The sequence below is a fragment of the Bubalus bubalis genome, chromosome 6 (assembly GCF_019923935.1).
Source record: "Bubalus bubalis isolate 160015118507 breed Murrah chromosome 6, NDDB_SH_1, whole genome shotgun sequence".
NCBI classification, from domain to species: domain Eukaryota; kingdom Metazoa; phylum Chordata; class Mammalia; order Artiodactyla; family Bovidae; genus Bubalus; species Bubalus bubalis.
The window spans coordinates 43,104,029-43,131,422 of NC_059162.1; the positions used below are offsets into that span (position 1 = coordinate 43,104,029).

The 27,394-nt window shown below is 38.3% G+C and overlaps 1 protein-coding gene across 3 annotated transcripts; it reads right to left on the bottom strand.

Moving 5' to 3' along the window:
* Window positions 1–8: 8 nt before the first annotated feature.
* RTCA (RNA 3'-terminal phosphate cyclase) lies at window positions 9–27,295 on the bottom strand. 3 transcript variants are annotated; one of them, XM_006049798.4, is made up of 12 exons: window positions 27,015–27,295; window positions 26,819–26,919; window positions 24,962–25,105; window positions 20,397–20,520; window positions 17,299–17,357; window positions 14,460–14,601; window positions 13,995–14,119; window positions 13,024–13,082; window positions 7,060–7,154; window positions 4,857–4,961; window positions 2,054–2,156; window positions 9–914 (listed from the first exon to the last, which is right to left on the bottom strand). In XM_006049798.4, exons 1-11 carry the CDS (start codon window positions 27,057–27,059, stop codon window positions 2,055–2,057), a joined length of 1,101 nt encoding a protein of 366 aa, XP_006049860.1. In that variant the 5' UTR covers window positions 27,060–27,295; the 3' UTR covers window positions 9–914; window position 2,054. The 3 variants fall into 3 exon arrangements, with proteins under 3 accessions (XP_006049860.1, XP_006049859.1, XP_006049862.1); XM_006049797.4 differs by having other exon boundaries at window positions 9–917; XM_006049800.2 differs by lacking the exons at window positions 9–914; window positions 27,015–27,295 and having other exon boundaries at window positions 1,785–2,156; window positions 24,962–25,120.
* Between the last annotated feature and the right edge of the window lie 99 nt (window positions 27,296–27,394).

Consider the following 27,394-nt stretch of genomic DNA (forward strand, 5'->3'; position numbering starts at 1 on the left):
CAAAGTACTACTTTAACCACAGGCAACTCTATTTTAGAAAGAAATACATAATTAGAGAAATCTGGAAACATATCCTCTAAATACTAATGACATCTGCAAACCTGAAATTCATGGGAAGGCTTTATGAAACTCAAGTAGTAACAATACCCCTGTTTGAAAGTCACTAGTCAAAGAATATTTTTAAAGACCATTGCACATATAGAGTACAAGCAACATTAGTTCTTGTATTAGGTGGTTATTAAAAAAAATGAGAAGCATTTTTTTTTTATTTCATTTATTTTTCATTTATATATTTCATTTATTTTTCATTATATTTCATTTATACTGAAATACAATTTCAGATATAGGGGTAGAAACAGAAATATATTTCTTTGGGGGGAAAATAAATATCTGCTTCTTCTAATAAAAATTTCTTTGCAGTAGTCCCAGCTTTATTGTACCCAAGTTTTGACTTAACAGTCAAAGCTAAGATTAATCATAAATTCATCATGTACAAAGCTGACCTTAAATCTCTTGCTCCAAAATTCCCAGTCTTTGCATTCCAATCTACCTCTGTAACACTGCTGCCCAGCTTGTCAGAAGTATCACTAGTCTTAAGACCCCAAATTTATCACAATCCCTCCAACAACTGTACCATCAGCATAGTTTTACTCTAAAATAGGAAAACAGGGCTTCCCCGGTGGCTCAGTGGTAAAGAAATTGCCTGCCAAAGCAGGAGACACAGGTTTGATCCCTGATCCAGGAAGATCCCATGCACAACTATGAGCCTGTGCCGTAGAGCCCAGGAGCTGCAGCTCGTGAGCCCACGTGCTGCGACCACTGAAGCCTGAGCGCACCCTGGAGTCTGTGTTCTGCAACAAGAGAAGCCACTGCAATGAGAAGCACGAGCACCGCACCCAGAGGGCAGCCACCACCTGCTGCAACGAGAGAAAAGACCACATGGCAACGGAGACCCAGCACAGCCAAAAATAAATAAATAATTTAAAAAAACCAAAGAGAGACATTTATGTCTTGTTATAAAAATGAACTTATAAAATTTACTTCCTTAAGTACAAACAGGAAGCAATACTATCATCAGCATCTTTAAAACAAATTGAACCCAACTGATAAAGCCACAGAAATCACTGACAAGAATCACAATTATGTACATGGAGCAAATTTTTAAATTATGTTTTTTTTTACAGACTAATTCTCCACTTTCTGAATGTTTTATAATATAAACCTCTGTATCTATATCTTGGACTGTTTTAATCATTTAGTGGATAAATTTCAAGAAAGAACTAAGTCTGAATGAATCATCACTATATTACAGTACAGCATATTTAACTATTACATAAAACTAGTTTCATTTGAGTCACAACCTCAGTTGCCTACAGGGACCAGGAAGTAATCTAAATGTGGAACAGGTTAGGTGTAAGATAAGAGAGAGTAATGAAAAGCATTCTGTTCTAAAGGCACTCAATTATTTTTAATACTATAAGCCAAACAAAAAAAATACCTGGAATTGATATGACCAAATTTACAAGGGGTAGAATTTTGCAATTCTCATTGTTTAGCTTTCACAACAGATTCAAAGCCAATATTTACCTAGCACCCAGATACATACAATGAGAAGATACATATAATGAGACAATGCTTATGAAATGTTACTGTTGACACAGCAAGTACATGTGTATAAAGTTGTCTCATTAAATTTTATGAGACCCCAGCAATGATTAGAATTATATACAAATTACAGATCAAACCTATATCCTTAACTTATTATATCAAAAAGAAAAACACACTTCAGATGAAAAGAATATTTTATTGCAATACTTTAATACCGAAATCAACTATTATACATATCCACCAACTTATTCACTGTCTCTATCTATCTCAGAAGATAGTCAAAGTGAGATTAATTGGATGAAGCATTCTCAGCAAATCTAGAACATTCTATACTTCAATTAAAGTTAGGTCCTTTAATAAATTACATCTTATTCCATTGTTCTATAATACTTATGAAATGATTAGTGCAATAACATCATTGAAGTATCATTTAAAAGGCAAATACCCTATAGATTTGGATTTGTCATCCCGATTCCTTGGCATTCAATAATATAAGTGTCTTTAGAGGCATCTTCTTCATCTTCTGATTTCTTCACAGTAAATTTAGCCTGAAATCAGAAGAGCATTTAGTATATAAGTAATATGAAGAGGGACACAGGGGAGAGCCCATAACACCTGCTTAAACAGGTAGGCAGTTAATACCAAACTCATTTTATTGAAGAAGCTAGAGATAGAAAGATCAAATGACTCATGAGAAATTCAATAGCCTACATATGAAATACTTTATTCCAGAGGCATGGTCCTTATTCAGAGGTATACGGGTCTGTGGAGTTTTGCCAGAATATATGTAACCTGGATCCCATTTCTTACCCACTGAATCAGAACTCCTCAGAAGTGCAGCTTTAAGTAAATATCAATTTTTAAATCTCAATACCTACTTTCTAAGTTTTTTCTAAAACATGGGACTGAAGCATTTAAACTTCTTTTGTCTTGTCAAATATCAAATTACCCTTTAATTTCTCTCAAATTTTCTTGCCAATTTAATTCCCTAAATACAGTATTTAAAATATCTAGTTCAGAGGAGACAGGTGGAGAGAGTTGACAATTAACATCTTCCCTCATCATTACTGGGTTTGACACTGTACTTTTTACTTGTTAACTAATTCAAGTTTAGCTTTGCAACACCTGATCTCTATCACTATATTGTGGAAACATGATTTTTTTTTTAAAGCAAATATATTCATTCTAAGAAAATTCAATTAAAATCAAAATAACGGAGGAGGCTGACTGAATCTGTGACAGAGGGATTTGAAGTATGCATAAAACCTTAGGATTCTCTGAAATACAATTTGAAAACTACTTCTCCAAGGTCCTGTTGAACTGCAATATTTAAAAATTATTCAAGTTTTAGGATTAGATTGTGTATACACTGAAATTTATTGTTGTATGAATAAACAATGAACCTGAATTATGAGCTAGATAGACTAGTTATATGTATATACATTTTTTTTTTGAATTACAAGCAGTATATATATATATATGAAAAAAGGTAACAATTATGGAAATAATTTCTAGCCTACATATAAAGTTGGAAGGAGCCATAAGGGACAGTCTCTGACCTTCCTGATGAATTACCTGCACTGAGACATAGAATGATGAAGCAGCTTGCCCCAGGTCACTGCATTAAAACACAACAATGCTGAACGAGAAACCAGAGCAAAAAAATCCAGTTCATGACACTTTCCACTGTGCATTCAGTTCAAATAACATATGAGTGTCTACTATGTGCAAAGTACTGTAGAAAAAATGAATATACCCTTGTCTCTGCTATCAAGATCATAGTCTACATGGGGAGACAGACAAATAGTAGTTACAAAATAAAGCATAAGTAGAATAATAAAAAATACAGTTAACTATCTTTTGAATCAAATATAATTTGCTTTTGCCTCCTATTGGGCCTTTTCCCACAATTTTATCAAAATCTAACCTATCCTGTCTAATAACAAAAAAGGTACATATTAAGAATCATACAAATAAAATGTCAAGAGTAGGGTAACAGTGGTTTTGTGCTTGGTACGCCTCTGTTATGCTTCATTTTTTATTACTACGTACATTATTTTTGTAACCTTTTAAAATGCTTAAGGTCAACACGTTCCTTCATAAAATGCTGAGTTATAAATTTTATATTACTTTATAAACTTATATTATAAAGACTGTAGCAAAATAGAAATATGCCACACATCACTGAAAAATGAATGAAATGCTGCGGTATGCGTTAGCTGTTAAAAAAAAAGGAATAGAGAAGAGAAACAATTTTAAAAGGAGGAAAATACCTAAATGTCAACAGTGGTCTTACTGGGAAAGGGGAGTGAGGGACAGGAGTTTTCCTCTATTTTCTAAACTTTCTATAAAGAAGTTAGTTTCAGATGAAATACACATGTCATTTGTTTTAAGAATCCTGTTAAACAAGGTATGAATACGAGATTATTCATGTTAAATTCTGTTTCACTAAAAATTATACATCTAGGGAATTCCCTGGCAGTCCAGTGGTTAGGACTTGGCACTTTCACTCCTAAAGCCCGGGCTAGATGCCTGGTCAGGGAACTAAGATTCTGCAAACCACACTGTATGGCCAAACTTGAAAATATATATATACATATATATATATATACACACACACACACATATATATATACACATATATATGTGTGTGTATATATATATATATATACAAAATATATATATACATATATATATATATATAAAAAATATATATACAGCTACTCTTCCGAAGTTGAAAGGACTGGTGAAATGTTAGAATCTCAGCAAATATTCTATTCTACCAAAATAAAATCACAAGGAAATAAAATATATAAAATTTTTATATAATAATTTAAGTTTAGCCAACTACAAATCCCTTGTGATTTGATCTTATAGTTCCCATTAAAATGCCTTCACTTACTGAAAGGCAGTACCTACCACATATGAGCTTTGATGGATGCTCTCCCAGGTTCGGTCAAAGCTCAGTCCTGACCCTAAGAAAGTATTTGGTCTTCAGCAATTAATTTAATCCCTTTGCCTCACATGACTCATAAATAAAATGAGATTAATAATACATAGCTACCCACAATGGTCATGCAGAGTAAGATGATTCGGCTTCACTGCTGAGTGAGTTCAGTATCTGCCACACAGGAAGTATTCACTGAATGATAGCAATTACAATTACTACTGAAGTTTTCTGTTTATTAAAATTTGACTCTAAACTGGCCATAATAAAGATCAACCACTCTTTCTGATGGAATGCTCACCTTTGCTAGTTGCTCAGCAAAATGCATAGCTGTTTGGGTGTGGAGTGTAACTGGTCCTGTTTTTATTCTGGAAATTCCACTGGCTAATGCCATAAAAATGATCAGCTATTAAAAAGAAAAACACAAAGAAGGAAACTCTCACACATTTACTTATACTTGGAGTTAAAAGTCTAATGCTTTCCATATGAAAATAATACTAGATATCAAAATAGCTAAAAAATAGTTTATTTTTTAATTGGAGGATAACTGCTTTACAATGGTGCTGGGTTCTGCCATGCATCAACATGAATCAGCCATAGATATACACATATCCTCTTTCTTGAACCTCCCTCCCACCTCCCACCCAATCCCACCCCTCTAGGCTGTCACACGGCGCGAGGTTTGAGCTCCCTGAGTCACACCGCAAACTCCCCCTGGCTATTCATTTTACGCGTGGTAAAGTGTGTTTCAATGCTACTCTCCCAATTCGTCCCACTGTCTCCTTCCCAACTGTGTCTGTAAATCTGTTCTCTGTGTCTGCGTCTCCACTGCTGCCCTGCAAATAGGTTCATCAGTACCAGCCTTCTAGATTCCATATATATGCATTAATATACAATATTTGTTTTTCTCTTTCTGACTTACTTCACTCTATAACAGGCTCCAGGTTCATCCTCCTCATTAGAACAGACTCAAATGCATTCCTTTTCCTGGCTGAGTAATATTTCAGTGCTGTGTGTGTGTGTGTGTGTGTGTGTGTGTGTGTGTGTGCGTGCGCGCGTGCGCGCCACACTTTCTTTATCCATTCATCTGTAGATGAACATCTAAGTTGCTTCCATGTCCTAGCTACTGTAAATAGTGCTGCCATGAACACTGGGGTATATGTGTCTTTTTTAATTATGGTTTTCTCAGGGTATATGCCCAGTAGTGGGATTGCTGGGTCATACATGGCTCTAAGTGATAAAGAACCTGCCTGATAATGCAAGAGACATAAGAGATGTAGGTTCAATCCCTGCATTGAGGAGATCCCTTGGAGGAGGACACAGCAACCCATTCCAGTATCTGTGCCTGGAGAATCCCATAGACAGAGGAGCCGGAGGGGGCTACAGTCCATAGGGTCACACAGAGTTGGACATAAGCGAAGTGACTTAGCACACATGCACATTACCACTTTACACTGTAACTATTCCTAGCTTAAAAAAGAATTTCCATTTCTTTAGGTTTACAAAAATCCTAAGATGACCGAAAACCTGTGCCACCAAAAGTCTGGAATAGCACAAAAATGCTGAGTAAGTTTATAAACTTAATGTTTAAGAATACAGAGTTGAAAATTAATACATTTTATCAGACCACCTGTCCCTGCAAGCTAGTATATATAAACTGACAAGTTTCTTTAAAAGTTCTAAAATCACAACATTTTAACAGGTAAACAAATACACAAATACAGAATTACTAGACTGTAGAATAGTAAGAAGGAAGAGACTAGAAATAAGAAAACTGTCTTAAGAAAACTGGTCAAAAAACCTTGAAGAATACTTTTCTAAGCAGACATCTGATTGTGATTAAGGGGAAAAACTGGTAGAAAGGAAAATCTATCAAGACAGTGGACCATAAAAAGACTGCATTTGGAAATATTCATTAGCATTTCTCAATGTGAGTAGATATGTTAAGTTTGAGATAAGTATGACATATCTAAGTGGAGACACTGACAGGCGTAAGGGATACAATGGATATGGAGCTAAGGAGAAAGGCCTGGGCCAGTGATATAAATTTAGAAGCTATCAGCATACAGATGGTACTCGAGCGTGAGACTGGAAAAATTACCTGAGAGACTAAATACAGATAAAAAAAAGAGGTGTGAGCTTAAGCACAAGGGCTCTCCAAAATTTAGAAGTTGAGAAGAGGCCAACAACAATAATAATAAATTAGCAAAGGGACTAGAATGTATGGCTAGCAATAGAGAAAGATAACAGTATTTCAGAAATCAAGAGAAGAAAGTATTTCAAGAACGAAGGAGTGCTCGGTGTGCCCAATACTATAGCCAGGTTGAGTAAGATGAACACTGAAATTTGTGGTATATAAATTCCAGAATAATACTTTAAAAATGTGCTGAATTAGAACATACCAATCACTGTCTGAAAGTCAATGACTAAAATTTATATTCAATCTAACTGCCCAATATTCAAATCTAACAGGCTTGGAGGTTTTTATCCTAAAGTGTCATTACCTGGTCTTGCAGATACTCATCCACAGCACCACCATGTCTAAGATTTGCTAACAGCATTTCAGCAGCTTCAATTCCAACCTTGTCTGCGTTAACACCTGCAACAGGCACAATGTAAAAAAAAAATTAATTAATTCCTAAGAGGCAAAAAGTTTAACATATCCCAGTTAGCACTGGCATAACATCTTTTAGGCCTCTGAACTCACCCATTGCAACTTTTAGGATAAGATCTTCATGTACGGAATCTTCTGAGAGCTAAGCATATGCAAATACTTTATTAAATGGACCAGTGAGGGGGGGGTGGGGGAGGAGAACAGGCCTTGGCCCTGTTTAAGAAGTACTAATTATAGAATCAATTTATATGAGACCCTATAATACTCTATAATACTATGCCTTGATTTCAAATTTTTAAATTCACAATTCATATATATTACAATTAGTCTGCAGGCAATTCTATTAGAACTAAAGGATTTTTTAAAAGTTCAGATAATTTTCACCTAAGGAAGAGCAGATAAAGATTCTCAGGTTATATATACAAAGTTTTATTCTTTTAAGATTCGAACAAGTATTACCTTATTTGTTTCTTAGCAGCACTGACAGCTTGTAGGACCCTAGTTCCTTGACCAGGGATGGAACCCAGGCCCTGGAAGTTCTAACCACTGGACTGCCAGGGAATTCCCTGGTATTACCTTATTTTAAAAATAAGAATATTTATTCCATTGTTCTACTTCCTGCTTCTCTACATATACCACAAATATCTGGTACAATGCTAAATACAAAATAAATCCATCAAATGTAGTGGAATGTCAGATGATTCTTTTTATTTACTTTAAATTAAAAGAACCCTATGAGCTTCCCTGGTGGCTCAGTGGTAAAGAATCCACCTGATCACCAGTCTATTCACCCTCCTAAATACCCTTATATCAGTACTCATCTCTCTAGCCTTAGTCACTGCATTCCTTGGTGTATAGGCCCTCATTTCTGATCTGAACTGATAAAACAGACTTGTCTTCCTGACTCCACTATGTTTTCCCTCTAATCTGCTTGCTACACAGCTACTTACTTTCCAAAGACCTGGTCTTATATCCCTTCTTAAAATATCTGTTTTCAGGATGAAACCCAAACTCCTTTATAAGCCCTATAAAGCTCTTCAAAATCTTGACCTCTCTAATCTCATCTCTGTTCCTCCCTGTTCCAGATCCTCTACTCATCACTTCTGTCTGTAGTTGCCCAAACAACATCAGCCCTTTCCTTTGTCCTCTACTTTAGCTCTCCCCAGCCTTTTTTTTTTTTTTTTTTGGCCACTCCACATAGCATAAGCAATCTTAGTTCCCAACCAGGGATCAAACTCATAATTGAACTCATGCCCCCACAGTGGAAGCACTGAGTCTTATCCACTGGACCACCAGGGAAATCCCAGCTCTCACTTTTCTATCTGGCTAACTTCTACTTCTCTATAGAACCCACTGGAGGATCACTGAACAGCACAAGACAGATTTGGGATCACTCAGTCCCCAAAGAATTAGCTGTTCTTCTGTGTTCCCAGGTACCCTGGAGATAGAACAATCACAGCACTGGTCTGTCTCCTCTGCCAGACTAAGCCAGGCAGCAGAAATGGTGGTTCTCACTTCTGAATCCTTCATTTACAGTACCTAGCAGGTCTTGATACTCAAGGATAATACAAACTAAACTCACATTTCACTCAGTGCCTGCCAAGCATGGTACAATTTCTGACATATGGGCTCCTAGTCTCTGTTTTATATTTTGCATTATCTTTGCCCTCTTAAGATTGTTAAAAGATACTGCATATAATACCTCACCACCCATGTTGATTCCTCACTGCACCTAACAAGTAATGAATATACACTACATATATAGTCTTGATCACTATTTCTCAAATTTTATTATACCTTAGAGAGCTTATACAACAAATTTTTGGGCCACAAAGAGTCTGGTTTCATACAGACGAGGTGGGCCCTAGAACTAGTATTTCCAGCAAACTCCCAGATGATGCTGATATGCTACCTGTCCGCCAACCACACACTGAATAGCACAGTTTTAAACAATTCGTTTATGTCTGATCAACCAAATATGTTGATTTCTACCTATTCTATTACACTGGTTAAATGTGACACCCAACTACTGTCTAGATCTACCAACTGAGCAGATTAAAATTACCTGAATTTGTGTATTCAGCAGTAATAATGTAGTTAAATGGCATGAGTGTAAGCATCTTTTAAAGATGTTATCAAGTAGGAAGAAAGCAATCAACTACCACACAAATAATGAGGAGTTCAACTATTTATAGAAGGAAATGGCATCCCACTCCGGTATTCCTGCCTGGGAAATCTGATGGACAGAGGAGCCTGGTGGGCTACAGTCCATGAGGTCACAAAGAGTCAGACACAACTGAGCGACAGCACACACACACACACACACACACACACATAATAGCAAAAGTAACTTTAAATACTAACAGATGCATACATGCATCTCCCCTCCCAAGTACGCCAAATACTACAGAAATTTCCCTTTCACAAAAACATTCAGTATTTTGAAATCAACACTGTAATAACTGATGCAGGGAAGAACCATCAGATGTTAAAGCCACTGGAGGAAAGTTGTACTGATATAGAATAATCAGATAGTCTCAAAGTATTATCCCAGAGTATCTATGAATTATAATACAAAGGGAAAAGGGGAAATTTCCTGGTGGTCCAGGGGTTAGGACTCCACGATTTCACTACAGTGGCAAAAACAATAAAAAGAAGGGGAGGAAAAAAGGGAGAAACCTTTGTAGCAGACAGACCTGGAGGACACCACCATAACAAGTGACCACAGTCTGCTTTACTGATAAAGGACAGACTGACATCATGTGCACCTTGATGTGATGTAATGACTCAGCTATAAAGAAACTGCCCACAATGCAGGAGACCCAGGAGACATGACTTTGATCCCTGGGTTGGGAAGATCCCCAGGAGGAAGAAATGGCAACTCACTCCAGTATTCTTGCCTGGAAAATTCCATGGACAGAGGAGTCCATGGGGTCGCAAAGAGTCTGACATGACTGAGCACTCACTCATTCACTGATGTGATAGAATAGAATATATACAAAATCACCTGTGCAAGAGTCTTACTAAAAATGTTTAACCTGAATAAATCTAATCATGAGATAATCAGACAAAGTCACATAATGGAAAATCCTGTAAGAAAATGGCTTGGAGTTTTCAAAATGTAAATATCATGAAAGGGGAAAAAAAAAAAGGCAAAGAAACTATTCTGCAGTTAAAAAAGAAACTAAACAGACATGATAACTAATGCTGTGTGTGCTCAAAAACAAGCAAAACAAAACATCTCAAATTGTTCTAAAGAATATTTTGGAGGCAACTGGTTGTGTCTAAATATAACAGACAGATTCTTTAGGTATAAAAATGGTAATGTGGGATTTCCCTGGAGGTTCAGTGGTTAAGACTTTGCACTTCCAAGGGAGGGGGCGCGGGTTAAACCCCTGGTTCAGGAAACTGAGATTCCCACATGTAGCACAGCATGGTCAAACAATTAAAGAAAAAAAAAAAAGTGGCATGTGATGATGCAGGTATTATTCTGTGGATGAACACACTGCAGTATTCAGCGGGGAGACTGGGTACCTGCAACCTTTCACAGACATGGTTCAGAAACACACAACATGTATAGCTAAATATTCATAACCAGTGTATCTAGGAAGGCAGTGTACGGACATTCACTAATCATTCAACTTTTCTGTAAGATTGAAATTTTTCAAAGTATAAAGTTGGAGGAAACACTTAAAATTTAACTGACTCTAAAACAGAACCAGTTAACCATATCCAAAGTGCCTGAAAAACTATGGACAAAGGTTCGTGACATTGTACAGGAGGCAGGGATCGAGACCATCCTGAAGAAAAAGAAATGCAAAAAAGGTTAAAATGGCTGTCTGAGAAGGCCTTACAAATAGCTGTGAATAGAAGAGAAGCGAAAGGTAAAGGATAAAAGGAAAGATATACCCATTTGAATGCAGAGTTCCAAAGAATAGCAAGAAGAGATAAGAAAGCCTTCCTCAGAGATCAATGCAAAGAAATAAAGGAAAACAATAGAATGGGAAAGTCTAGAGAGCTCTTCAAGAAAATTAGAGATATCAAAGGAACATTTCATGCAAAGATGGGCTCAATAAAGGATAGAAATGGTAGGGACCTAACAGAAGCAGAAGATATTAAGACGAGGTGGCAAGAATACACAGAAGAACTGTACAAAAAAGATCTTCACGACCCAGATAATCACAATGGTGTGATCACCAACCTAGAGCCAGACATCCTGGAATGTGAGGGCAAGTGGGCCTTAGAAGCATCACTACAAACAAAGCTAGTGGAGGTGATGGAATTCCAGTTGAGCTATTTCAATCCTAAAAGATGATGCTGTGGAAGTGCTGCACTCAATATGTCAGCAAATTTGGAAAACTCAGCAGTGGCCACAGGACTGGAAAAGGTCAGTTTTCATTCCAATCCCAAAGAAAGGCAATGCCAAAGAACGCTCAAACTACCGCACAATTGCACTCATCTCACACGCTAGTAAAGTAATGCTCAAAATTCTCCAAGCCAGGCTTCAGCAATACGTGAACCATGAACTTCCAGATGTTCAAGTTGGATTTAGAAAAGGCAGAGAAACCAGAGATCAAACTGCCAACATCCACTGGATCATCAAAAAAGCAAGAGAGTTCCAGAAAAACATCTACTTCGCCTTTAATGACTACACCAAAGCCTTTGACTGTGTGGACCATAACAAACTGTGGAAAATTCTTCAAGAGATGGGAATACCAGACCACATGACCCGCCTCCTAAGAAACCTGTATGCAGGTCAAGAAGCAACAGTTAGAACTGAACATGGAACAACAGACTGGTTCAAAAGTTGCAAAGGAGTCCATCAAGGCTGTATATTGTCACCCTGCTTATTTAACTTGTATGCAGAGTACATCATGAGAAACGCTGGGCTGGATAAAGAACAAGCTGGAATCAAGATTGCCAGGAGAAATATCAATAACCTCAGATATGCAGACGACGCTACCCTTATGGCAGAAAGCGAAGAAAAACTAAAGAGCCTCTTGATAAAAGTGAAAGAGGAGAGTGAAAAAGCTGGCTTAAAACTCAACATTCAGAAAACTAAGATCATGTCATCCAGTCCCATCACTTCATGGCAAATAGATGGGAAACAGTGGAAACAGTGACAGACTTTATTTTTGGGGGCTCCAAAATAACTGCAGATGGTGACTGCAGCCATGAAATTAAAAGACGCTTATTCCTTGGAAAAAAAGTTATAACCAACCTAGACAGCAGTATTAAAAAGAAGAGACATTACTTTGCCAACAAAGGTCTGTCTAGTCAAAGCTATGGTTTTTCCAATAGTTATCTATGGATGTGATAGTTGGACTATAAAGAAAGCTGAGCACCAAAGAATGGATGCTTTTGAACTTGGTGTTTCAGAAGACTCTTGAGAGACCCTTGGACTGCAAGGAGATCCAACCAGTCCATCCTAAAAGAAATCAGTCCTGAATATTCACTGGAAGGACTGATGCTGAAGCTGAAACTCCAATACTTTGGCCACCTGATGCAAAGAACTGACTCATTTGAAAAGACCGTGATGCTGGGAAAGATTGAAGGCAGGAGGAGAAGGAGAAGACAGAGGATGAGATGGCTGGATGGCATCACCAACTCAATGTTCATGAGTCTGAGTAAACTCCGGGAGTTGGTGATGGACAGGGAGGCCTGGCGTACTGCAGTCCATGGGATCGGAAAGAGTCAAACACAACTACGTGACTGAACTGAACTGAATTGAACCATATCCTTTTAAACTTGTCATCCATCATTCTATAATATTCTAATCCTGAGAGATAATTAAAGAATGATTAAAGAATTGTACACTAGAACTGGGAACAGTGCACCCTTCGTTTATCTGTACCTCGTTTACCAAGCGATGATCCCGCAAACAGACAGCCAGTGGATGTCTCAGCAATAATGCTGCAAGGGAAAAACAGTGTTACTATCTGTGCTATACATATTCCAATATTACATGCAGATACAACACAGGAGAACAGTGACTGTTAAATACACAGAATTAGATCTGGCTAGGATAATGCAAAAGTGAAATTCTTCATACAGAAAGCAACATGATTAGTGTTCTCCATCCTCATCAGGGTATTAGTGTCTTTCAGCACTTCTGACAAGAAGTCACACCAGATTCTGATTCACACACAGGTAAGGAATGGTATTCCCAGAAATCATGTCATCAGCACTAAGTGACACCATTTCAGAGGCATGCTATACTGATAATCTTAAATGTAAATGTGTTTCTACAGAGATGTTTGGTTTTCTTTTATATCAATAGTTTTCAGAACAGTATTATATGCAGAAAATGCATTTACTTTAAACTCCTTAATAGAAGCTATGAAAAAGAGTTTAAAAGTTAAATATTCACAAAAGATAGTCTTATTCTTCAAAAATATTAAAGCATTTTTATAACACTTAAATCAATAACTCTTAATGGGAAAATATACAATATTTCTTTTCTAAGTCGACCTTTGCTACATCTAATATTTACTTGTAAACTGAATTCACACTTGAGATACAGAAAAGCAACTGGAAATATTTCTCATAGGATAATCTTCAAAGGCTAACTTCTGATTAGCTTAAACATTTAAGCTCACTATATAAACAAAAAGGCTCTTATAGTGTAGTAAAAAGTAAACCATCCTCAGAAAAAAATTCAGAATAAAATTATCATAATTCACCATACTGTTGTTTTAGGTAGGAATACCCTTAAAAAATATGCCTTAAAACTACAAATTTTAAAATGAAAAACATTTTATTAAAATAGGATAACTATTTCAGGCTGCCCTCAACCAACATCCAGGAAAAAGTATATTGTCTCACATTATTCCATTTCCATTGCCAAAAGCTTGGTCTTTAGGTTCCTGAACAGGCTGGATGTTAACATACAGATCCCTAATCTCCTTCCTGATGCATCTTACGGCTGCTGCCGCCATATCTTTTGCTACCTATTTTGGTAAGACAAAAAAATAGAATAAATTAATAATTATTTTGACAGTTGCTTTCCAGCCTTCAAAGACACAGAATTAATCATTTTTACATGCATCATATAAAAACTCAATTTTAAAGAGTAAAGTAAGCACAGAATTTTAAGAAAAACTTTTAATGAAAAGATTTAAAAATTATCTCAATAATTTCAAAATTTAGATGATATAATACTTATCAAGACAAACACATACTTCTAAGATCACCTAGACAACTTTATTTTTTGATACCTTATTTTATTTTTTTATAGTTGATTTGCAATGTTGTGTTACTTTATACAGTAAAGTGAATCAGACAACTTACTTTAAATGGCAAAACACCAGCAACAAAAGCTCTTCCATATATCTTAGTCACACAGCCACGGTCAGTTAAATTTATTGGGCTCAACTGTTTAACTGGCGACATTCGGACAATCACTTCACCACCTCCCTTTGGGTAGTAGCCCCTGTGAAAAGTATGATAAAACACATAAACTGACTGCATGACAAAAAAATAAAGCTCAATATTTACAATAAAATAACATGTGAGTAATACCAACTACATAATTCATGTTTTACATTTCTAAATAATGTTTTAGATTTGTGCTTTCCCATATGGTAGACTCAGGGCTTGTGGTTGTTTAGTTGCTAAGTCATGCCCAACTCTGTGACCCCATGGATTGTAGCCCACCAGGCTCCTTAGTCCATGGGATTTCCCAGGCAAGAAAGACTCAAGTTCATGTGACTATTTAACCCATTATTGACCTGAGATATGTTAATCTATCTTTTGTTACCAGAACAGTACTGACCAGAGGCGTATCAATTCATTTTAGAGAGCGATACAATTAACATCACTGTGTGAAGCTGTTAGAGCTTAAAATTGATGAAGGGTTCATTATACAATTGTGATGGTTGTTATCATTCACAATTTGCTCCATTAAGCTTTCGTTTCTACCCTATGAATATTATACATGTAAATTTTTTGAAAATGACATACCATGAAATTTTGAGTGAAAAATTTTTTGGTAAATTTTATGCAGATACTTTCTCTGATTGTCCACATGACATATACACTCGTGTCTCAGAAGAGGATAGTTCCTCAGAATATAGTTCTGATTCAGACAATGTGAATATCAGACAAAAGCCAATAAATAATCTTAGTGATTCATTCTGATACAGAAAATGAAAATGAAACTCATGGTGCTAGAGAATGCTCCTTAGCTTCTACAGAACAGTGGACTGCAGACAATATTTCACAAAAACTAGAAGACTTAACAGGTATGTCAGGTGTAACTACTGAATGTAATAGCCCACGAAATGTTAGTAAAATAACAAAATTAATTTTTATCCAGCCAAAATAAAAATTGCCAGCCACAGGTGTTAGGTTTCTACAAAAATCCCTGGTCAATACTGAGCTAAAATTATGTATTTATTTTCTTTGCCACACATCAAGACTTGAGGGGATCTTAGTTCCTCATCCAGGATTAAACCTGTGCCCTCAGCAGTTAAAGCGCAGAGTCCTAACCACTGGACTGCCAGAAAATTCCTTATTTAAATTTAATAAAATTTAAAACTCAGCTCCCCAGTCCAACTAGCCACATTTCAAGTGCTCAAAAGTTATATGTAGCAAATGATTATCATCCTGGACAGACAGGGAACAATTCCCTTAGTGCAGAAAATTCTATTCAGGGACTTCTCTGGTGGTCCAGTGGCTAAGACTCCATGCCCTCAATGCAGGGGGCTGGGGTTCAGTCCTTGGACGGGGAACTAGATCCCACATGCCACACCTAAAAGATCTAACATCCCACAACTAGGACCCGGGACAGCTAAATGAAGAAGAAGGTTCTATTCAACCAGTGCTGTTTTAGAATAAAAGCTACTTAATGATAGCAGCTTGGTCTATTTTCTTCTTGCTATATTCCAGTGCCCTAAAACAATGTCTGGCACATTATAGGTGCTCAATAAATATATGATAAATATTTAGTAGCTGAACCATTAATAAAATTTTGCTGTTGCTGCTGCTACTGCTGCTAAGTCGCTTCAGTCATGTCCGACTCTGTGCGACCCCATAGACGGCAGCCCACCAGGCTCCCCCGTCCCTGGGATTCTCCAGGCAAGAACACTGGAGTGGGTTGCCATTTCCTTCTCCAGTGCATGAAAGTGAAAAGTCAAAGTGAAGTTGCTCAGTCGTGTCCGACTCCTAGCGACCCCATGGACTGCAGCCTACCAGGCTCCTCCATCCATGGGATTTTCCAGGCAAGAGTAGTGGAGTGGGGTGCCACTGCCTTCTCTGAATAAAATTTTGACTCACATTATTTACTGTCTTTGTCCAGAAGATGCTAAGAACACATAGATAAGAATGACAATACTCCTATCCACAAAGAACTCCCCATCTGGTAAGATGGGCTTCACGTGTAACTAGAACACACGTCAGGCCGTGAAGAGGACTAAAACAGAGGTGCAACTATGAATTCCAACTGAGGCACAATCACTGACAATTCACACAAGAAATTACAAGTTTCATTTTCAAGAGACACAGATTTTCCACGTTTTAGAAGGGGAAGAAAAACATGAACAAAGGTATGGGAGTCTGAAGGTACAAAATATATTTAGGGAATGGCAGCAATCACGTAGTTAGAATACATGGTATGCTGAAAGGAGGGGAGGGAGAATATAGCTAGAAAGGTAAATTGGAATAAGACTGCAAAACACTTAAATGCCACACCAAGAACCAAGAAATGTGGCCTTGTTACTCTGTGGCAGAAGGCAAGCCTTATAAGAGAAATAACTTGAATGCCCAATGTGTCTCCTAGGAAAAGAATTCTGGTTGCGCGGTGGAAGAGAAGCCCTTTTAGGACCCTGCAGTTCCCCACTCCAGGAGTCTGCACACGGTGAGCATTCAGTGCGTGCCAGACACAGAAAACTCCACACTCAATGCAGCCATTCCCTCAAAAATATTCTGCCAAAACAAACATCAAACATAGCATGCAGCTGCTTTCAAGTACCCACACCCCTGCTGTTTATTGTTTTAAGCCACAAAATATTACTATTTCCTACAAAAAATGTATTAAATGGACTACAGAAAGACAGTTCTCCAGGATCTAACTTTTCCACTATTTTCAGCACAAGTAATGGGTCAAAGGGTTAAGAAATAAGCACCTTACCTCATTTTAATGTCACAATTAAATGTGAAACCAAATTTTTCAACAATTGGCTTGAAAACCTGAAAAATCAATTTATTGTTACCTTAAATACCAGTATTTGCTGATTCAACAAGTATATTTAGTAAACAAATGTGCTCCGTACTGAGGTGATAATGAGGCACAGTAGATAAACAGTGATATAAAAATGTGAAGGCTAATTCTATTTTTTAAATAAAATAACTGACATGCTGCTAAAATTAAAAGTTTAACATTTAACTAATAAGGGCTGTGCAAGCCTATCTAATGAGAAAAAAACAAAAGAAAACAAAACCCAGAACTCAGGATTCCTGATCCTTGCAGTTTTACTCCAGAAGCCATTTCCTAACCTTAATATAACGTACCATAAGAAATCTGGGGTGCTGAAAAGCATTCCATTCTGTTCTCTCAATCTTTTTTTATACAGTTGAAATTTCACTGCATATACAATATTTTATCCTTTTTCCCTCATTTAACATTATAAATAAAAGCATTTCCCAACATCATAAAATATTCCTCCTAAAAAATTTGAATGATTACATGGCAATCCAGCATAATTTATCTAACCATTCTCCAAGTTTTCGTTATTATATAACTATATATATAACAATAATTATAGTATATAGCACCCTGCTCTAATACCTTTAACATTATCTTTTGCTGCGTTTTATAATGTTTAATTAGGGTCATTTCCTTAAAGTGAAATTGCTAGGTGAATAGAGATTAATTTTCATTATATATCCCATCAAACTGAATTTTAAAAGATTATAACATCTATTAAAATGGAAAAAAAAATTAAAAGCTGAGAATATCAAGTGCTGGGAAGGATGAAAAACAGCTAAAACTCCCCTACAGTGTTGGTGAAAATGCAAAACAATGAAGCCACCTTGGATGCCAAAACAATCTGGCAGTTTCTCATCAAGTCAGACATAAATTCACTGTTACAACTGAGCAAATCCTCTGTAGCTGTTTACCCAAGAGAAACCAAAACTGATGCCCAGACGAGAAACCTGGATGTGTTTACAGTAACTTTACTCGTAACTGCAAAAAACTGGAAATAGTCCAAATGTCCTTCAACTGATGAACAGATAAACATCCATATAATAGAACACTATTTAGCTTTTACTGCTGATACAAGAAACATGGGTAACTCTCGGATGTATTTTTTAATTTTATTTTATTGAAGTAGAGCTGATTTACAATGCTGTGCTAATTCCTATTATACAGCAGTGATGCAGTTATATGTGTGTGTGTGTATATATATATGCATTCTTTTTCATATTCTTTTCCACTATGTTTATCACAGGATATTGGATATAATTCCCTGTGCTATACAGTAAAACCTTGTTGTTTATCAATTCTACATATAACAATTAGCATTTGCTAATCCCAAGCTCCCAATCCCTCCCTCCTCCACTCTCCTCCCCCTAAACAGATGCTATTATAACTGAAAAAAATAAAAGACTCAAAAGACTATATATACAGTATTATTCCTTTATATGACACTCTGAAAAAAGGCAGAACTATGAGACAATAGATCACTGATTGCCAGGGCCAGAGGGGGTGGGACTGACTAGAAAGAGGGATAAGGGAATTTTTTTACAGTAATTCTCTATCATCATTGTGGTGGCAGATTCACAACCATACATCAGAAATCAAAGAACCTCACATTAAGAAAGGTGAGTTCTAGTATAAATAACTACACCTTAATAAACCTAGGGGAAAATGATGATACCACCTTCCCCTCCCACAAGTTATATAAGCATGCCAATACTGAATTTTACTTTCTAAAAATTCATAATCAAAATATGGTAGTTATTTAAAAAAAATTTTTTTACTATGGTAGGAACATTTAACCTGAGCTCTTACTCTCTCAACGCATTTTTACGAGTACAACATAATACTGCTGACAAAACTTACAATGTGCACAACAGGTCTCTAAAGCGCAGTCATCTTACTTAAGTGAAAATTTATCCACGTTGATTATTAACTCCCCAGTTTCCCTCTTCCACTAGTAACCATTCCACTCTTTGAGTCCATAACTTAACTTCTTTTGCTATCTTATGTAAGTGGAATCATGTCAGTAACTGTCTTTATCTGACTGCCTCATTTCACATAGCACAACATCCTCAAGGTTCCATGTGCTGTCACAGAATCTAGAATTTCTTTTTTAATGCTAGTCATCCATTGTACATATATAACACATTTTTTTAAATTTCTAATAATACTTTATTTACAAGGACAAGTAGTGGGCCAGATAGACAGACAGATAAATAGGGATAAAGGTATATCCCTAGCTTTATTCCCTATATTCCCATGGATATATAAAAATAGTAAATGTATAGATAGAAAATCTGTTGAAGAAAATTTAAAGAAATAAACTATTAACAGTGGCTACTGCCTTCAGAGACTATCTTTCAGTGTGCATACACTACTTCTTTAAATACATTTTTCTAATATGTTTTCTGTATGCCTCATTTTTTAAATTCTTTCATCTGTCAATGGACATTTAGGTTGTTTCCACATCTTGGCTTTTATGAATAGTGTTGCAATGAACATGGGAATGCTAATAGCTCTTGGAGATCCTGATTTCAACTCTTTTGGATAATACCTAGTGGGACTGCTGGATTATATGGTAGTTTCCTTTTTAATATTTTGAGGAACCTCCATGCTGTTTTCCATAATGGCTGCACCATTTTGTATTCCCATCAATCGTGTGCAAAGGTTCCAATTTCTTCATATCCTCACCAATCCCATCAAACATAGCATTTAATTCTTATTTTGAGTTTTTCTTCCAAATCATAATCCCTGTATTCAGAAAATAACTTATATGATAAGTAAAATATGGTGTATGCATTATAAATAATCTAATGTACAGGAGGTTTTTAAAGAATTCACTATGAACACTGTCCTATATATAACACACAATCTAAAATTATCCTCTCCCACAATAGAACCAGACTCCATTAAGAAATAAAGAGGTATGTACACAAAAACACTCAGGATGTATTTAAACAGAGAATGGAGTTTGAGAAGACTATACGAGATCCTCTTAGTTGGTCAGTAGCAATAAAAGCTCTTACCATGGCTGTGTAATCAATCTGTGGTGCCATTTCAGCATTAGTCCCACCTTTCAAACGGAGTTCTGATGGACAAGCAGCAAAGAGAACACAGGGCATTGAGACCTGCATCAAGAGGCAGACACTCCTAAGGAGAAGGCAGAAGAGGCTTAGCTGCGTTTTCATTTTGAAGTCTCAAGAAAGAGACATTACTACATATTACCATCAGCTGAAGCACAGACAACTGACATGCTGCTGCTAAGTCACTTCAGTTGTGTCCAACTCTGTGCGACCCCATGGACTGCAGCCTACCAGGCTCCTCCATCCCTGGGATTTTCCAGGCAAGAGTACTGGAGTGGGGTGCCATTGCCTTCTCAACAACTGACATGCCCTCAACTTTAAAGTTAAAAAACACTCCCACTGACTGAATGATAACATCCTAAATCTTAAAAGAAAGCTTGATATTTCACAATAGAAAGAACTGGCCTTAAATAATAAACAAATCTGGGTTGAATCCAATACTATATATATTAGCTATATGACCTTTGTTGTTGTTTAGTCGCTAAGTCATGTCCGACTCTTTTGCAACTCCATGGACTGTTAGCCCACCAGGTTCTTCTGTCCATGAGATTTCCCAGGCAAGAATACTGGAGCGGGTTGCCAGTTCCTTCTCCCAGGGATCTTTCCCTCCCAGGGACTGATTCTACATCTCCGGCATTGCAGGTGGATTCTTTACCACTGAGCCACCATGGAAGCCCACTGTGTGATTGTAGGTTAAGTTCTAATACTTTTGTCTATATTACAAATAAATTAAAAAGAATTAAAAATAAAAGCAACTTTACAATGTTTTTATAAATGGATTCTTAAAAGTAACACTTTATGTAATTGCATTCAAAACTGTCAAGGGTCTGCAAATATTCTAATGACTGTACCTGAGTCTCCACCATGCACAAGGCATCATTCCATATATTAAGATGGAGTTCCTACCATCATGGCATTTGTGATAAGACAGAGTAATATTTTAAAGGACTGACAGCCAAATATTTCACATCGAAAAAACTTCTCAGGAGATAATCCTTGCTACAACTCAACTCTGTCTGGTTCTAGAAAGTGAAGTGAAAATCACTCCGTCATGTCCAACTCTGGACTGTAGCCCACCAGGCACTTCTGAAATTCTCCAAGCAAGAATAGTGGAGTAGTCTGCCATTTCCTCCTCCAGGGGATCTTCCCGACCCAAGGATCGAACCCGAGTCTCCCACATAGTAGGCAGACTCTTTACCAACTGAGCCACCAGGGTAGCTACTGTTTTGGTCCTTAGAGTCAAATAATGTGAGAAATCATAAGAAATAATTATAGAATATGTAGCATTTTATGAAATAAAATGGTCATATTTCCTAAAAGAGCTGTCATCTCCCTTCTCCAAAGTCAGGAGAAAACAATCATATTAATATACAGACTGCATAGTTTGAAAGGGAATGCCAACACAGCCTCTACATACCAAAAGATAGCCTTTATTTAACTGTCCTATGGGAATGATGCATGGGTACTGAATTATACAGTCTCTCACTGATATTGTATTTTATTAATTCAGTAAATACTTAACACTGTGTAATGTTAGGCACTGTAAGAGAAACTGCAGACAATATAATCCCTCTTTTTAGGAGTTAAGCCTAGGGGCAAGTGAAAAAGACTTGGAAATGTTCAGTTTACCATAAACCATAGGTTTACAACTGCTGAGCTTCTGTTTATACCCTTTGAGAAACCCAATACAGTTAAAGTGTTTCTCTTCCACCCAATAAAATCAGAGTCTAAGAAAAGTAAAGAAAACCTTAATTTTAAAAAAGTATGGAATTGCAAGGGATTCCCAGGTGGCTCAGTGGTAAGGAATCTGCCTGCCAATGCAGAAGACACAGGTTTAATCTCTTAAGTAGGGAAGATCCCCTGGAGGAGGAAATGGCAACCCACTCCAGTATTCTTGCCTGGGGCATCCCATGGACAGAGGAGCCTGGTGGGTTATAGTCCACAGGTTCGAAAAAAGTTGGACATGATTGAGTGACTAAGCACATACACACAAGGAACTGCAGAGACAAAGGTAGACATTTGAAAAAACATAGTACTATAATCACAATTAGGGATGAAAATGCTATAATTCAATTATGTAAGATGTGTTTTGTTGCTAGGAATAAGCTTGTTTTAGTCTATTGAATGGAACTGGATTATCAACTTCAAACTCATTTCTCATACATTCTTGTGGATTAGAAGCCAGAAAGTCTAGATTCTAATTCTAGTTCTGACCCTGACTCTATGACCTCTGGGTCTTCATTTTATCATTCACAAAGTAAAGGAAGGGTTGGAATACATGGTTTCTATCTTCTTTCCTACAGATTCAAAATTCTATGATTCTGTGTTTGTTAAGTTTTAGATAGTTGGCTAACTATAACTTTCCCCTCTTTTTGTACAAGAGAATGCCTGAAATAAGAAAGATATTTCAGTTCAGTTCAGTTACTCAGTCGTGTCCAACTGGTTGTGACCCCATGGACTACAGCATGCCAGGCCTCCCTGTCCATCACCAACTCCTGGAGTTTACCCAAACTCATGTCCATTAAGTCGGTGATGCCATCCAACCCTCTCATTCTCTATCATCCCCTTCTCTTCCTGCCTTCAATATTTCCCAGCATCAGGGTCTTTTCAAATGAGTCAGCTCTTCACATCAGGTGGCCAAACTACTGGAGTTTCAGCTTTAACATCAGTCCTTCCAATGAACACTCAGGACTGATTTCCTTTTGGATGGACTGGTTGGACCTCCTTGCAGTCCAAGGGACTCTCAAGAGTCTTCTCCAACACCACAGTTCAAAAGCATCAATTCTTCGGTGCTCAGCTTTCTTTATAGGCCAACTCTCACATCCATACATGACTACTGGAAAAACCATAGCTTTGACTAGATGGACCTTTGTTGGCAAAGTAATGTCTCTGCTTTTTAATATGCTGTCTAGGTTGGTCATAACTTTCCTGCTAAGGAGTTAGCGTCTTTTAATTTCATGGCTGCAGTCACCATCTGCAGTGATTTTGGAGCCCCCCAAAATAAAGATACTTCAGAATGGTTTAATCCCCTTAAGAAAGTTATCATTTGGCAAACTTCACCTGAGGCCTACGAGAGGCCCTTTTTAACATAAATCTATTCCCATCATAACTGAAACCTCAATTGTCACTAAACATTTCCTTAAGCTAAAAAAATCATAATCTATTGAAACAGTCATTTCTGAAACAAACTGGCATCACATTTACAATACTATTCCTTATTTTATCAAATTTCCTAGTAAATATCAAATTTCCTAGTAAATGTATAAGATTTTGGTAAAAAGATGCTGCTTACAATAGCCATCAGCCAATAACACAGAAAACACAAAAACTGTTCTCCATATTTTATCAATAAAAGGAGAGATTTTTGGAAAATAATAAAGGCTCAACTTAATTGTTACATATCCATTTTTCAATGAGGATAAAAAGATCACATACAAAAATTTCTATATATAGTTGCATAAGTCTCTATTAAAAGAGAACAAAAATACCTAGACTAAAAGTAAAATATGATTCATAATTAGTTGCAAGCCAAGAACTAAAGAGACTACACCACAAAGACTACTTATCACTACAAAGCACAAAAGTACAGGTGCTTTCAGATATTCATTTTCTAAATAATAAAAACTAAAGAAACAAATATGCTATACATGAGAGAAGATGTATAGATGGGGAGTCAGTCACAGACTTTATTTTCTTGGGCTCCAAAATCACTGTGGATGGTGACTGCAGCCATAAAATTGAAAGTCACTTGCTCCTTGGAAGAAAAGCTATGACCAACCTAGACAGCATTTTAAAAAGCAGAGACATCACTTTCCCAACAAAGGTCTGTATAGTCAAAACTATGGTTTTTCCAGTAGTCATGTATGGATGTGAGTTGGACTACAAGGAAAGCTGAGCACCAAAGAATTGATACTTTTGAACCGTGGTGTTGGAGAAGACTCTTGAGAGTCCCTTTGGACTGCAAGGAGATCAAACCAGTCAATCCTAAAGATCAGTCCTGAATATTCATTGGAAGGACTAATGCTCCAATATTTTGGCCACCTGATGTGAAGAACTGACTCACTGGAAAAGCCCTGATGCTGGGAAAGACTGAAGGCAGGAGAAGGGGATGACAGAGAATAAGATGGTTAGATGGCATCAGCGACTTGATGGACATGAATTTCAGTAAACTCCATGAGTTAGTGATGATGGACAGGGAAGCCTGGGGTGCTGCAGTCCACGGGGCTGCAAAGCGTCAGACACGACTGAGCAACTGAACTGATATATGAGAGAAAATTCTAGATAGGTACAGTAATAACTACAGTAACAGCTACAATTAATAAGCAATTAGGTATTTAAAACTTTACACAGGATCTCTAACTCTGAAATGTGTTTTATGTCCATTTTAAAAGTGAGGAAACCAAGCTTCAAAGAGGTTAAGCAACTTGTCCAGGAAGTGGTAGTACCTATATCTGTATCCAGGTCTAATTCAAAAATATATAGTAAAATGGAATGTAAGTGACACATACCCTGCTGTCTTGGTATCTGCTGTATGGACTCCACCTTTGATCTTCTCTGGAGTAAACGTTATTTCTGTTGAGCCGATTTCTGCCCCCTCCAGTTGCCCATCACACAAATCTCGAATCATTTCCAGTCCAGATAAATGTTGAGGCCTTCAGGTCATAATACTGCATCAAAACGTGTGCATTCAGACTGCCTATATCCCCACACTTTATGACACATTTATAAAACTCCAATGGCAAGAAAACAGCAAGGTCTAACCACAGTAAGTGCCAGAGTGTCCTTCTGGTTTTTTAGGCCCCTGGACTACCTGCTAGGTATCTTTTTAAGGGTTCCTTCCACATGTTACTTTAACTATAAACACATATGCTGATAATATTGTTGCAAATTAGAAGCAAGCAAAAGAGTAAAACTAATAAAACAACCCAAGTGCCATCAGTCTCACTTGCACTTCACTGAGTAATCTACATACCTGTTACGGGCTGAACTGCGTTCCTCTAAATTTCATATGCTGAAGTACCTCACAATGTGACTGTATTTGGGAATAGGGCCTTTAAAGAGCTCATTAAGTTAAAAGAGGCAGTCAGAGTGAGCCCCAGCCCATTCTCACTGGTGTCCTTACAAAAAGGGAAGATTAAGACACACCAGCAGGGCATATGTACAGAGGCATGAGCACAGGGAAGAGGTGGCAAGAGGCTGCTTATATTCAAGGCAAGGAGAGAGGCCTGGAACAGAATCTTCTCTTATGTCCCTCAGAGAAAACCAACCCTACCAGCACCTTCATCTTGGATTTCCAGCCTCCAAAACTGCAAAAATCAATTTTTGGTTGTTCAGGCCACATAGTCTGTGGTATTTTGTTATTGCAGCCCTAGAAAACTAATAAAGTACCTAACACAGCCTTAATGAATTAATTTCCCTATTGATGAAATGGGTTACTGCAAACTACTGCCATGACAAAGAGAACTACTGTTCATACACAGCAGTAACTGCTTTTTAATAATTTCAACATGGAGTCTGAATAAAAAACTGAGAGACAGCTGATCCGCTAGAAGGAAATATATACAAAGTACAAGTACAAAGGAATCAGTTTGGCTTCACCATGACTTAAATTAGTGGTATGCCTAGCGTCCAGACTTAACACGGTCAACTGTCAACATTTTCCCCTCTTCGCAACGGATAATCCTCGTCCTATCCACAGCTTCCTAGAGGTTTGAATGAAAGCCGGAATGACCGCATCTCAGGCTCTTTAGGAGACTCAAACGTGCGAACGCAGAAAAAGGCCCGGTTTAAAATAGTGGAATTTTTGTTTGGCCCCAGAAGCTGTTCTGCCCTGATCTACCTTGCCCGCTGGTACGAGCTTTCCGAGTACTTGTAATGACCGATGAGATGGGAAACATTTTAAAATATAACTCATCAGGAAACGAGACAACTTTAGCTAAACAGAGAAAACATGGACCTATTTCCTGAATTTGCTCCTTGAGGCTTTCAAAAGCACCCAAGCCCGGTTACCGAGGCCACAGCACCATCCCCGGGCCGCAGAGTCCTCAATCCTAGGGCAGAGATCTTAGCATCACCATCAGCTCCACGTCCTGCCCGCCTGCCCCCCAACAATGGCCTGTTCCCCGCACCCCACCTTCCAGTCCCAGGGCCTGTCCCTTCCTTTCCCCCAGTCCCCGGCCCTGCGCACCACCCCCTCAACCCTCCAGTCCCTCGGCCTATCCCCTCCTCTCCCCCAATCCCTAGCCAGGCGCCAGCCCCCCACCCTCCAGTCCCACGGCCTGTCCCCTTTTCTCCCCCCGTCCCCAGCCCGGCGAACCCGCCCATCGTTTAGTCCCACGACCAGACTCCCCGGCGCCCCGACTTACCTGAGGCCCGGCGTGCTGCGGCCGGCTCGGATCTTCTGCACCCGCAAAGGGAGGCCCAGCAGACAGCTCAGGGCCGTAGACACCCTCAGGATCTGCCCGCCCTGGTGCCGAGAGAAGAGAGAGATTAGACCCGCAAGCTCTCCGCCGCAGCCCGTGCGGCAGCCGCACCGCGCCAGGCCTCCTGCTCGGCACTCACCCCTTCCATGATGCCGCCGTCCACCTCCACCCGCGGCCCCGCCATGGGGAGCGTGCTGGGGCCCGGCCCCCCGCGACGCAGCCTCGGCCGGAACCGGAGAAAGAGGATACGCGGACTCCTGCCCCGCAGCTCCGGAGCCTGAGTCCTCGCTCCCCGCTCAGGGCCGCCGGGCTCCGCGGAAAAGCAGGGAACTCGCCGGCTCCGGGAACGCCCAACTCCGTAGACACGAATCCTGACGCACCGCGCCCCGAAGCCGGGTTCTTCAGGCCCACAACCAGTGCGCGTGCGCGCTGCGCACCGCGCGCCGCTTAAAGAGGCGGCGCCCAGAAAATTCCGACAAATCGGAAGCTCTCCGGCAGAAGGGGTGGTGGCCGGGAAGG

Excerpts from the sequence above, each read along its gene's own strand:
- RTCA (XM_006049798.4), bottom strand. The coding sequence starts at position 27,059 with ATGGCGGGGCCGCGGGTGGAGGTGGACGGCGGCATCATGGAAGGG. Across the intron at positions 20,521-24,961 it reads GCAGATACCAAGACAGCAGG|GAGTGTCTGCCTCTTGATGC; the intron begins GTATGTGTCACT and ends CCTTCTCCTTAG. Across the intron at positions 7,155-13,023 it reads ATCATCGCTTGGTAAACGAG|GTGTTAACGCAGACAAGGTT; the intron begins GTACAGATAAAC and ends TGCCTGTTGCAG.